The sequence below is a fragment of the Echinops telfairi genome, unplaced genomic scaffold (genome assembly GCF_000313985.2).
Source record: "Echinops telfairi isolate 266 unplaced genomic scaffold, ASM31398v2 ScPeMD7_7429;HRSCAF=8467, whole genome shotgun sequence".
NCBI classification, from domain to species: Eukaryota; Metazoa; Chordata; class Mammalia; order Afrosoricida; family Tenrecidae; genus Echinops; species Echinops telfairi.
In genome coordinates, this window is record NW_022111329.1 from 759,603 (window position 1) to 773,812 (window position 14,210).

Sequence of the window (14,210 nt, forward strand, 5' to 3'; positions counted from 1 at the left end):
AAAAAAAAAAAAAAAAGCCTGGTGCACTTTGATCAAGAGCAATATACCCGAGAGGAATTACTGAAAGCCAAATGTACATCGAAGATCATATTGGGACAAGAAGAAAGTAAAAGAAAATGGAGGAAAGGACTAGGAGGCAAAGGATTTTTACAGAAGTCTAAATACAGGCATGTACATATGTACATATATTTATATATAAAGATAGGGATATAGATCTATGTACATATATTTTTATGTTAAGTATTAAGGTAACAGACGGACACTGGGCCTCTACTCAAGTGCTCCCTCAACAAAAGAACATGTTGGTCTAATAACCTGGCATTCTGTTATGCTCACCTTTCAGACATGATTGCTGAAGACAAAATGGTTACATAAGTAAATGTGGTGAAAAAAAGCTGATGGTGCCCAGCTATTAAAAGCTACAGCATCTGGGGTCTTAAAGGCTTGAAGTTAAACAAGTGACCATCTAGCAGGGAAGCAACAAAGCCTACATGGAAGAAGCATATCAGCCTGTGTGATCAAGAGCTGTTGACAGGATCAGGTGTCAGGCATCAGAAGACCTAAAACAAACAATCTTATTGATGCAGATGAGGGGGAGAGGGCGGGGTGGAAACCCAAACCCCATCTGTAGACAATTGGACATTCCCTCACAGAAGGGTCACAAGGAAGGGAAAAGCCAGCCACAGTGCAGTTTAGCACCAACTAAAAAATATTCCTCTAGTTCTTTAATACTTCCTGCCCTCTCCCACACACCCCTCCCCCACTATGACCCCAGTTTCTACCTTACAAATCTGGCTAGACCAGATCAAGTACACTGGTACTGATAAGAGCTCCAGGACAGATAACCCCCTCAGGAAGAATAATGGGAGTAGCGATACCATAAAGACAGGGGGAAGGTGGGTGTAGAACAGTAACCAATAGCAATGATCGATGTATAACCCCCAACTGCAAGGTGACGAACAACAGAAACATGGGTGAAAGGAAACAGCAGACAGTGTCACATATGAAAATAATAAAAGTTTATACTTTATCAAGAGTTCATGGGTGGGGGGAGACGAGGAGCTGATACTAAGGGCTCACATAGAAAGAAAATGTTTTGAAAAAAATGATGGCAACATATGTGATTGACACAATGGATGGATGTATGAATTGTGATAAGAGCTGTAGGAGCCTCCATTAAAATAATTTTAAAAATAAAGGAAAAGAATGATGGCAACATATGTACAAATGTGCTTGACACAATGGATGTATGGATTATTATAAGAACTGAGCACCCAAGAAAATGATTTTTTCTAAAAAGAAGAAATCCATTAGTTCCAATACCCCAGTTCAAATATGTGCTCCTCTTCTTACACTTAATACCTATTATTTTACAAAACTTTCTTAACTCTAGGCCTCAGCTACATGTATCATTATCTGCCCGAAACAATTCTCTTGTCATTTCCCTTCTCAAGACCTCTATTGCTATCTTTAGTCTAAAGTCCAAATCCTTTAAAATCTGACACCAACTAACATTTTAAAACTCTCCTCTACAATTTTCCTTTACCCTAAATTTCAGCAACATTGTATTTCTCATCCTTTCATGATTACCATTCAAGCATCTATACTTTTATGTTGGTTATTCTCTCTACCTAGAAAAAAAACCAAACCCAAACCAGTCTGCTCTTCTGGAATATTCTGTCAAATCTTGATTATAAAACTAACATTGTACTTAAACTATTTACATGTCTATTTTTCTTCCTTGTTAAGACTATGAGCTCCTGTGCCAAGCACATGGTAATTGCTCAACAAAAATTAAGGAAAGCATAAGTGGAAAGAAGCTAAAGGTTGGAGCAGTCTGAAGTGGTTTTAATAGAGATGATCCTTAAAGGCATGAATATAGGAGATAGGGAAATGTAAGAATCATCAGGACTGGAACTTGAATAAACTTCAAAAAACAGAAAAACACTCTACGTGGTAAACTGAGGGACTGAATGAGAATGTAATGCAGCTAACTCCTTCCTATATTCTCATAATTATGGGTCTGGAAATCCAACTCTGGTGAGGGAAGACCCTTATAGTTATGAGTTATAAATTTATCTTAATAAACATTCTCTTGACTGAACACAGTTCTTCCAATAACCCTCCATAAAGGAATTGTCCAAAATGGAGCAACCATAAAAAATGAATTATTCTTGTGTCTGGTTAGTTACTTATCTGTAGATTAAAAACAATCAGTTGCTACAACTGAACCCACCATAAAGTGTAGCAAACTCTATTCTGACATCCTCTTCTGATAAGGGTCATAGGTTGTTCCCTTGGGGGGGGCTCAGGGGCATTCAAAGTAAACTAGCGCTAAGTTAAGATGATGACTCACATCATTGCTTCTTTATTATGTTACTCATTTATGATATTACCCATTGATTATGTTATGTGTTCACTGTATGACCTGTATACATTTAGAAAATTCTGTAAAACTCATTATATATACCCACTGGAAAACACATTCACTCTCTTGGTCCTGACATAGGTACAAAAAGCCCCTGTGACCCACTGTTCATCGCCAATGTCTGTCTTATTTTCAGCAATCTCAAAGTTGCTTCTAAGGATCTGTCTGACTGTTGATTGCTGATTGTACCCCAACAAATTCAGATGGTTAAGTGACTTGTTAAAAAGCCCAATAGAGGAACTAAGAGTAATAGGCATAATATGGAGGTTTCTGGTGAAAAATAAATAGTATTAATTTTTTATCATTAGTCATAGTTCAAAAACATAAATATTATCAATGTTACACATTAAAAAATGTACAGCATAATGTATTTTGCAACAGTAAATAAATACAGACCTCCCACTGAGTGATCACATTGTTTAGCTTCTGGATTTCAGCATCTTTCCTTTCAAGTTCCAACTTCAGTCTTTCAATTCTTCCATCTTTCAGAACCACTTCCTGAACGAGAAAACAATTATTTTGAGACAGATTATTCTGCCAATTTTTAGAATAATCCCTTGAGAGAAGTTTAAGAGGGCAAAACTTAATTTTAATTCATTTTCTAAAGTAATTTTAAGTTGTTGAACTTTATTTACATATATCTAAACTTCAAATCAATTATATAACCCTAATTATGTGTAGTGTAAGTGATCAATTGCAAACTAAAAATATAATCTAGATTAATATTAGGGCTTTAACATGATATATTTACTCTGGAAGAAATATATTAAAAGTGCTGCATGAAATGTTAGTCCAGTTTGAAATTTTAAAAGAAAAATTTGAAAATATAAAATTAATAAATATAAAGTCTTGATCTATGTCACTAATTACCAGTAAGATATAATTTAAAAATTACCTTACAACAGCAATAAAAAAATTGACTAAGAATAAACTTAGGAAATGTTTAGAATCTATACTATACTCAGAAAAGTATAACCCTTTAATTGGGAAGACTAAGAATCATACTGTTAGGTAGCTAGGACAGAGACTGGGTGTCCATTACGCATGTTCAGAGGTTCGAGCTTTGGCCAGGAAGGGGTGGTACACCTAGGTGGGCATTACACCTGGATTGGCCCATCTAGGCCAGGTGAATTTAATTCAGCCAATGGGGTCGACCAGTACCATCAACCACACCTCCCCATGGAGGAATTGAAAAGTCAGGATCCGAAGCCCACTTTTTCATCTTTCAAGCAGCTTCTCGGCAGGCTGTGCGGGGGTGAAGGGTCCTGAGGGTGCCTGTGTAAACCTGAAACTTCTTCCATCTTTCATAAAACTCACTTGGATCACAATCCAGGCTTCTGAGTGAATTCTTTCTCACGCGTAGCCAAGGATTGAGGTATTTCCCCATGAGAGAGATCTAACAATATCATACATCCAATAAAATTTCAATAGAAATTTTGTTCTATGGAACTTAGCAAGATAGTCAAAGCTTTCACTGATTGAATAAATTATGGAAACACATAACAAGCTAAAGTGATGAACAGAGATTTCCCTACAAAATAACTAAATATTGCAAAGAAAAAAATAATTAAAATGGTGCGATCTTGACACTTAGGCTGAGAGAGTATGAAAATTCAGAAAAAGACTTAAGAAGATATAAGAAGGCTGTCTGGCAAGATGGCACACAGGTAAACAGCCCATACTAGGAGCTCCATAGCGATCAGTAAGCCTGATGTCCAGGAGGACGAGTGGGAAGATTCTGGTAAGTGAAAAGACCCCCCCCAAGACAACCCGGAGTGCTTGCTCTGTCTGAGAGGCGACCTTCCTCCACATCTCTCACTCAAGAGCACAGGAGATCTGCAACTTGATTCCAGGGATTCCCTGACCCACTGTCCTGCTTCAGGATGCCCCCACAGTCACCACGCACTGATTGTCCCACCCTACCCCCGGCCTGGTTGCCAAGCCGGGAGCTGGCAACCCTACTGAGTCCCCCACAGCCGCGGCTGGACCACCACATAGCAGCTGTCAGCCTGTAGCACTGTCCTAGGCTGGCTTCTCCTGCAGTTCCTCTTTCTCCGTGGCGGCTGTCCGCTGCCAAACTCCAGTCCCTCTGAGCACCCATCTACCCAGGGCCCTTGGGGCCAACCTGCAGTCCACCTACAGTAAGTTTGGACACCTGCAGCTGTGGGGGCACTCCGCACCATTGCCTGACACCCTCCCACCCCTGAGGTAGCTGGGTCTCCTGAGCATGTGGGGAGTAGGCTGGGTACTTCTCTGGTGGTGTGGCTCAGCACTACCAGCTTCTGCTGGCCCATGTGGAGCAGCACCAGCAGCCTCTCCTAAATCCACGCCCGTGCAGTGCAGTGCAGTGCCATTCCAGCCTTTCCCGGCCTACCATGCAGCGTAGAGCCACCAGCTTTTCTTGACACAGTGGTGCCCGAGCTTCTTCAGCCTATGTGGAACAGTGGAGAGTAGTATATCCTCAGTCAGTAAGGCATCCTTCCCTCACATATAGCCTTGCTCCGGAATATAGGGGATCAGCGACCTGGTCCATGGGGCTTCTCAGCCCATGCCGGCCACACTACCTCAGACTCTAATGAGGTCACCACCTGTCGATTGGCTCCCTCAGCTTTATCGTTGCAACTGAATCTAGCCATGTCATACTGAGTTCCCCACAACTGCAGCTTGACCCCCACGTGGTGACAGTCCACCAGTAGCACTCTCCACTGTGAGATGCTCCCTCCTCCCCACATGGTGGCAGGTCGTGTTGCAGAGCACGTCCCTCCCACCACCCACCCGTGGTCCCAGTGGCTGTGGCTAAACCTTGTCTGCAGTCTGCCTGCAGTTATTTCAATCACCTGCAGCTGCAGCAGCTTTCTCCAACATTGCCTGACCCCCTCCCCCCAAACCCTGCAGCAGCAGCAGCTCCTTTCCTTCCACAACCCACAACATCAGCAGCTTGTCCCACCTGCGGCAGCGACAACTGTTCCCACTGGTGCCCAGCACCCTCACTCTGTGGAGGCTTTCCCCCGGCACCTGCACCAGCGGCAGTGGGGTTGTTCTCGCCTTCGCTCAGTACCCTCTACACTGGCAGCAAGGCTTCCCCACCATTGTATTCTATTAGGTGCCTTTAAAAAAACAAAAAAAGCTATAAATTGTGGCCTGACAGGCCAGACCAACTCGGCTCAGGGGAATACATGCAGTCAACAGTGTCACTCCAGTCTGAGGCCCCCCCACCCCCATTGGCCACTGAGTCGATGCAGCACCCTGCCTACACAGCAGTCTCACCAACCACCATAGGTGGCCACAGGAAGCCCTTGAAAACACCAGTAACGCAGGGAAAGACCTTAGGGCCCCTTGGTCTCCCAGAAACATGGCACCCAGTTCTAAAATGTCACATAAAGAGCAACATACCGCAACATGCGCTCAACAAGAAAACAAGACAAAACTCAAAAGCAGAGCTAAAGATGCTCATAAGAATCAGATCTGCCACAAATAGAAATTTTCAGAAAGATGCTTGGAGTAATACAGGAGAAGAGGGAAGCAACACAGAATAAGGACACAATGATAGAGGGCAACTAGATTGGCGTCGAGGGAATATCTGGAAACAAATTACACTTTCCCACATTAATGAATGAGAATCAGACACTCATACAGGAAGCAGAGAGGACACCAATTAGACTAGACCTCAAGAAGAACTCACCAAGACATAACAGTTAAATTATCCAACTTCAAGGAAAAAGAGAAAATATTAAGAGCAGCAAGAGAAAGGTGGTCACATACAATGGTCCTCAGGGAAGAATAAGCTCAGACCTATCAGCAGAAACCAGGAAGAGGAGGAGAAAGTGGAGTAACGTCTTCTGAAAGCTGAAAGAAAAAAAACACCTGCCCAAGAATCCTCTACCCTTTGAAATGATCTAATAAGATAGGAGAGATACGGGTCTACTCCAAGAATACGCTGTAAGACACCCAACCCTATGGAAGATCCTTACCGACTCACGATGGTCAGAAGACCAACATCCACTAAGCACAAGGAGTCGACCACCATATAGCCCAACTTCATCCAGAAGCCAACGTCCTGATAACAATTACCAAGATAACATGTCCTCACATAGAAAAGAAGGCAACAATGAAGCCACACACACAAACACAGTACACTGATATGAAGGACGACAGGAAAACACCCAACACAAAAGGCACGAGATGACAGCAATGAATCCACTGACCATGATAACTATGAATATCAATGGACTCAATTCATACATTAAAAGAAAAAGGCTAGCAGACAGCCTCAGAAAACATAACCAACCGATCAATTTGTTGCCTGCAAGACAAAAGTAGACTAAAAATAAAAGGCTGGTGGAAAATACACCAGGAAAACCGGCAACTTAAAGAAAGCAGGGGTTGGAGAAAGGCTTCTTCCTTTCCATCTGACGGTGGACATCAGGTAAGCTAAGATGGGTGCCTGCAAGTCGATTCAGGAGCTGTAGTGGAAGAAGCAGTCGACGTGATGCGCTTTCTCCTGCGGGTCTGCTGTTGGGAGTACTGCCAGCTCTCGGCAGTGCACTGGGTGCCATGCCCAACATGGTGCGCAGACAGGGCTACAAGGTCAAGCAAGGTTATGTCATCTATTGGACTCGAGTCCGTCATGGTAGCTGCAAATGCCCAGGGCCCAAGGGTGCAACCTATGGCAAACATGTTCATCATGGTGTTAACCAGCTGAAGTTTGCTTGAAGCCTTCAATCGGTCGCTGAGGAGCAAGCTGGACGCCACTGTGGAGACCAGAGGGTTGTGAATTCTTACTGGGTTGGTGAAGATTTTACATACAATTTTTTCAAAGTTATCCTGATTGTCCCATTCCATAAAGCTATCAAAAGAAATCCTGACACTCAGTGCATCACTAAGCCAGTCTACAAGCACAGAGAGATGCAGGGGCTGACGCCTGCAGGCCGCAAGACCAGGGCCACAATTTCCACCACACAATCGGTAGTTCCCACTGCGCTGCTTGGAGAAGGCGCAACACCCTGCAGCTCCACCATTACCGCTAATCTTTGTCATGTTTGTAAAGCTCATGTCTAATAAACCATTCAGGTAAAAAAAAAAAGCAAGGGTTGCCATCCTAATCTCTGACAAAAATGACCTCAAGGTTCAAACCATAGAGACAAGGAGGGGCACTATATACGGCTCAAAGGATCAGTAAATCAGGAACCAGTGAACATGATAAATATATATGTGCCTAACTAGAGACCAGCGAAATTCATCTATTACAAGCTCTTCAAAAGATGAAAAAAGAAATCACAGATTCAACAATCATATTAGGTGACTTTAATACAGTACTATCAGAGAAAGCTAGATCACTGGAAAGAAGCTCAGCAAGGAGTATACAGAGCTAAACACTACAACTAGGCAACTGGACCTCATAGACATATATGGGGCTTTCCATCCAAATTTTAAAAAGTTCATTATTTTCAAGTGCTCATAGCTAATTTTTGCAAACAGACCACATGCTGGGACACAAGTCAAACCTGAGTAAATTTAAACACAGAGATTATTCAGACATCCTTCTCGGATAATCACGTCATAAATCTGGAGATTAATAATAGGATGAACAGAAAAACAAGGGCAAACAATTGGAGGATGAATAACAATCTTCTGCAACATGAATGGGTAGTGGCCCAGATTAGAGAGGAGTTTAGGAAGTTTCTAGAAACGAATGAGAATACAACATATCAAAACTTATGGGATACTGCAAAAGCAGTTATCAGAGGTTGCTTGACAGCAATAAGTACATATATGAAAAAGGAAGAGAGACATATGACTGATATGCTATCACAAAACCTCCAGCAACTAAAACAGTCAACAGAACAACCCTTCCAATAGCAAAAGAAAGTAATAAAAATCAGTGCAAAGTTAAACCAGTGAGAAGACAAGAGAAAGATGCAAAAGATTAATGGAGCACAAAGATGGTTCTTTGAAAGGATCAACAGAATCGACAGACTGCTGGCAAACCTAAACAAGGAAATGAAGGAGCAAACAGGAATAGCCAGGATGAAGGATGAAACTGGGAAAATCAACAGACCCCAATGAGATTAAAAGGATAATCACAAAGTACTAGGAAAGTCTTTATTCTAAAGAATTCAACAACGTGTAAGACATGGATAAATCCTCCCCTAGATTATCCCAGATAGAAGTCAAGAACTTCAACAGACCCATAGCAAAAGAAGAAACAGATATGGTTAAAATCAAGACGCAACCAAGAAAAAAAAGCTCCCAGAGCAGACGGCTTCACAGGAGAATTCTACCAAGCATACAGGGAAGAGCAGACATTGATTTCCATAAATTATTTCAGACCATAGAAAAGGATGGCAAACTCCAAACTTATTTTACGAAGCCAGTATAACTTTGATACCCAAACAGGGCAAGGATCCCACAGGAATAGAAAACTACAGACCGATATCTCTAATGGGCATAGTTGCAAAAATACTTAACAAGATATTGGCCAATAGAATACAAAAGTATATGAAACATATCATCCAACATAATCAGGTAGGATTTATCCCAGGGATGCAGGGATGGTTTAACATCTGAAAATCAATCAATGTTATAAACCACATTGTTAAGAAAAAGTATAAAAATCACATGATAATATCGATAGATGCAGAAAAAGCATTTGACAACATCTATCACCTATGCTTAATTAAAGGCACTCAAGAAGGCAGGAATGGAAGGAAAAATTTTCAAGTTAATACAAGTCATCTACGAAAATCCAACAGCCAACATCATAGTCAACGGAGAAAAGACTAAATCAATCCCACTGACAAAGGGGACCATACAAGGATGCCCCTTGTCCCCACTTCTATTCAACATCACACTGGAGAGGTCTTAGCAAACAACATAAGACATCAGAAGGACATTAAAGGAGAGGAGATGGTTAAACTATCACTATTTTCAGATGACATAATTCAATACATTGAAAATCCCAAAAACTCCACAACAAGATGACTGACAGGGATAACGGTATATGTAAGAGTGGCAGGAAACAATATCAACAAACAGATGTCTATTGATTTGCTATATACATTGGAGAAGACCATGGAAGAGGAAATCAAGAAGGCAGTACCCTTCATAATAGCCAAGACCAAATTGAAATATCTAGGGATATATTTAACAAAACAACCCAAAAGACTTATACAAGGAAACCTACAAAACCCTACTACAGGAACCCAAAATCAACCTCCACAAATATAAGAATAACCCATGCTCGTGGATTAGAAGACTCAATAAAGATGTCAATCTTACTGAAGGCACTTTATAAGTTTAACGCTATTCCAATTCAAATACCAACAACCTTCTTCAAAGAACTGGAAAAACTGACCACCAATTTCATATAGAGAGAAAAGAAGCCCAGAATTAGCAGAGAACTCAAGAAGAAGGACAAAGCCAGAGGGCTCGCTTTACCTGATTTTAACACCTCCTACACAGCCACAGTGGTAAAAACAGTGTGGTACTGGCATAATGAGAGATACTCAGACCAAATAAAACCATCAGCATATAGACAACTGATCTTTGACAAGGGCCCAAGAATACATCAAGTGGGAAGCGGATGCCCTCTTTAACAAGTGGTGCTAGAAAAATGGATATCCACATGTAGAAAAATGAAACAAGATGTTCACCTTACCCCATGCACGAGAACTCAAGGTGGATCACAGACCTAGAAGTAAAACCCTAAACTATTAGGACCATTAATGAAGGAATTGGGACAAACCTAAGAATGTTGGCCCAGGGAAAACATAGGGTACATACACAGTTGAATCTGAAATTGACAAGTGGGATTTACTAAGTATAAAACACCTGTGTGTGTTGAAAGAATTCACCAAGAGGGTAACAAGAGAACCCACAGACCAGGAAAGGATTCTTAGCGATGACACAACGGACAAAGGGGTTATTACTAAAATCTACAATACCCTCCTGGCTTGAAAAAAGAGGAAAACAGTTAATCCCCGTGAGGAAGTGGGAAAAAGAACCTTGAAAAGAAGTTTCACTAGGGAGGAGACCCAAATGACCAATAAGCATATGAGAAAATGCTCCCGATCATTAACCATCAGAGAAATGCAAATTAAAACAACCATGAGATACCAACAGAAAATCAAGAGAACAATAAATGTTGGAGGGGATGTGGTGAGATAAGAACTCTCCTCCAGAGATGAGCCAGTCAGGGTGCGATGTAACAATGATGAGAAATACAACCTTCCTCTAGTTCCTAAAGGTTTCCTCCCCGCTCCCACTACCATGACTCAAATTCTATCTTGCAAGACTGGCTAGACCAGAGGAGGTACACTGGTACAGATAGGAACTGAAAATACAGGGAATCCAGGACGGATGAGCCCTATAGGACCAGTGGTGTGAGTGGCAAAACAGGGAGGGTAAAGGGAGAATGGGTAGGAAAGAGGGCACCGATTACATGGAACTGTGTGTGACCTCCTCCCTGGGGGACAGACAACCAAAAAGTGGATGAAGGGAGACGTCGGACAGGGCAAGATATGACAAAATACCCATTTATAAACTATCAAGGGCTCATGCGGGAGTGGGGAGCAGGGAGGGAGGGGAAAAATGAGGACCTAATGTCGGGGGTTTAAATGGAGAGAAAATGTTTTGAGAAACGATGTACAAATGCGCTTTACACAATTGATGTGTGTATGGATTGGGATAACAGTTGTATGAGCCCCTAATAAAATGTAAAAAAAAAAAAAAAAAAAAAAAAACTCCTCCATTGCTGGTGGTCATGTAGATATGTACAGCCTTTGTGGAAAACGATCTGGTGATATTTAAAGAAAATGGAAATTGATCTACCTTATGACCCAGTTATTTCTCTACAGAGGAGGTAGAAATAAAACATGACCAATTGTCTGCACTCCAATGTTTATTGAGGCACAATTCACAATCACAAAGATTTGGAAACAACCTAAGTTTCCTTTGATAGACTACGGATTAGTAAATTCTGGCACATATAAACAATGGAGTACTACGCATCACTAAAAAGTACTGAGGATCACATGAACCATGCCCTGTTATGGGAAGAGTTGAAGGATATTATGCTAAGTCAGCCCATCACAAAAGCACAAGTACAACATGAGTTCCCTGATGTATGTATAGTCAGCACAGTAGGTATAGAAGAAACGCCACTTATCTCATAATATACAGGTTGAAGTACAGGCAGTTGGGTGGAGGTCAGAATAAAACCAAGGAGGTTCATGTTAATCCAACACAAAGAAGGGGGAAAAGGAGGAGGGGGAGGGAAGAAAAGAGGGGGGAAGTGAGATGATGGCATGGGGAAGGAGAGCATTAACCCACCCAAGGGGAGAGTGTTGGTTATATCTCCACAGATTGGGAGTGTGCATACAGATCCCATCATGGTGCACCAAACCACGAGGGCAACGTAGCCACATGGAGGAATGCATGAAAAGATCAGGCTACAGGGTTGAAATGAGCTAACTAACATGTGGAGTTAAGAGCTTTAGAAGGAACCAAGTACAGCAAGTTTAAAGAACTAACGGCAGGAAAAAGCAAGAACTGGAGATAAAAGTAGTCAATATGATGTTTGGAACACAAAGAGATGATACAAAATGACTTTGGAGAGGTACAGATAGGCTTTTGGAGGGCCACAAAGACCATAAGATAAACTGCATATTATTCAGAGTACAAAAGAAAGTCAATTAAGAATTTTGAGCAGGATTATAGTATTGTTAATTTGTTTTGTCTTTTTAAAACTTTATTGTGAATTAGTTTTAAAGATCATGTTGGCTGCTGTGGGGATATGTTGGAGTGGGGTGAGAGAAGATGGAAAGACCCCTTAATTGCTACTGTAAATTCAAGTCAGAGATGACTATGCCCTTAATTCCAAAAAAAACCCTCAAAACCAATTCACTGTCATCAAGTCTATTCCAACTTACAGCAACCTTATAGGACAGGGCAGAAAAGTGCCCTGTGGGTTTCTGACACTGTAACTGCTCATGGGACTAGAAAGTCCAGTCTTTCTCCACAAGAGTGGTTGGTTTTGAACTGCTGACCTCATGGATTGCAGCCCAATACGTAACTACAATGCCACTAGGGCTCCCTTATGTCCTTGATGCGTGTGAAATAATTAAAAAGGAGAGAAGTATATGTTATTTAGAGGCAGAATCAAGAGATTATAATGAAAGGTTTAATATGCATGTGAGGCAAACAATCTTCAATGCAAGTTTCTATTTTAAGGAAAAAGGTATCTAGATCAAAATTAGAAATATATACATACTACTAACCAAAGAAACCAAACTCTCTACCATCAAATCAATTCTAACTCATAGTGAACCTGTATACAGTTTTGAAGTGTGTAAATCTTTACCGAAGTAGATGGCCTCATCTTTCTCCTGTGGAGCTGCCGGTGGTTTTGAACTGCCAACTTTGTAATTGGCAGCCCACTGTCTAACCCACAGCATCACAAGAGTTCCTTGCATATACTATTAGACCTAGGAATCTCACTTGTAAAAATCTACCCTAAAGTAAAGAGCAAAGTGACTGCAATGAGGAAATTATCTATAGGGGTATTCACTGAAGGTCAATTTATTACAAACTTAAATTGGATTATCACTTGAAATATCCAACCGGATACAGATGGCAAATTTACAAACTTAAAAGCTCTATCGTCACTAAAAATGAAGACATGGATGCTTAATATATATGCACGAGTTAAAAATAGCAATAATATATGTAAAAAAATTCCGGAAGGGTAACCACCAAAAATTTAATATTACATAGAGTAAGGCAGACTTTCACTTTATTGCTTACAAATTTCTTTTTATAAAAATTATTTTATATTCCATATTCACTGAATGGAAGATATTTTAACTTTAGAAAATAATCCAAGTAAGTATTAAAATAAAATGGACATAAATATGAGTATAAAAATCTTGAACAGTAATGTCTTGCAGATGAACATGATTCCAAAGGCAAAAAAAGCAAAATCAAAAAGATCAACAAGAGTTAAACTTGATGAAAATATCAAAAAATGCTACTAACAAAATCAGAAGTTAAATAAAAAACCTGGGGAAAATAGTCACGACCTATACAACATCCAACAGATGAAAAAAATGCATAATATCCTAACAGGCAAAAAAATGTTTACCAAAGTAGGACATTAGGTTTTTTTGAAAAATATTTTCTCCATGTAGGTACTGGAAGGCACGTTAGCCACAAACTGATTAGTGGCTGAAAATTGTAACCCGAAATGCTTATGACCTATATTTAATTGAAAAAACAATTAATACATTTTGGGGGTGTATATAGCCAAAATAAATCCATACTAAAGATTCATAGTAATCCTTACTAGGTAGATAAGATTATCGGTCACCTTGCCCCACTCCCCCCACCCCCCACCTGCCGCCACACACTTCAATGGTAAGTTTGGATGACAATAATTATAATAATGGTAAAGTCTAACTTAACAGTTAACTGTGAGAATTTTAAAAGATTATGCATTTTAAGTACCTAATACAGAGGATGGAATATAGATGTAATAAGTTCTTATATATTTATTTTTTCACTTTATTTACATGGAGTTTCCATAATTGCAAAGACAGATAACACTTTTGAAAACAAGTCATTTACGGTTTTAATTTACATATATATTCTTATAAAATCATGTTTCAATAAGCTCATTAAAATTTTCTATGTATGTCTTGTTTTTATGCATGTTGTCTCCGCAGGCCTGTCTGGATAGGACAGGCTGGATGAACAATCTGGAGGAGAAAACAACGGGACTGACAGT

At 40.4% G+C, this 14,210-nt stretch overlaps 1 protein-coding gene and 1 pseudogene across 4 annotated transcripts in view; one reads left to right on the forward strand and one right to left on the reverse strand.

The window, feature by feature from the left end:
• Nucleotides 1-14,210, reverse strand: part of GKAP1 (G kinase anchoring protein 1) — a 110,120-nt gene that overhangs the window by 10,515 nt on the left and 85,395 nt on the right. For all 4 annotated transcript variants that reach the window (XM_045298643.1, XM_045298642.1, XM_004715958.3 and 1 more), the window contains one exon: nucleotides 2,825-2,926. In XM_045298643.1, the coding sequence (XP_045154578.1) occupies nucleotides 2,825-2,926 (102 nt within the window). The remainder of the gene's footprint in view (nucleotides 1-2,824; nucleotides 2,927-14,210) is intronic.
• On the forward strand, nucleotides 6,865-7,455 carry LOC101650927 (annotated as a pseudogene).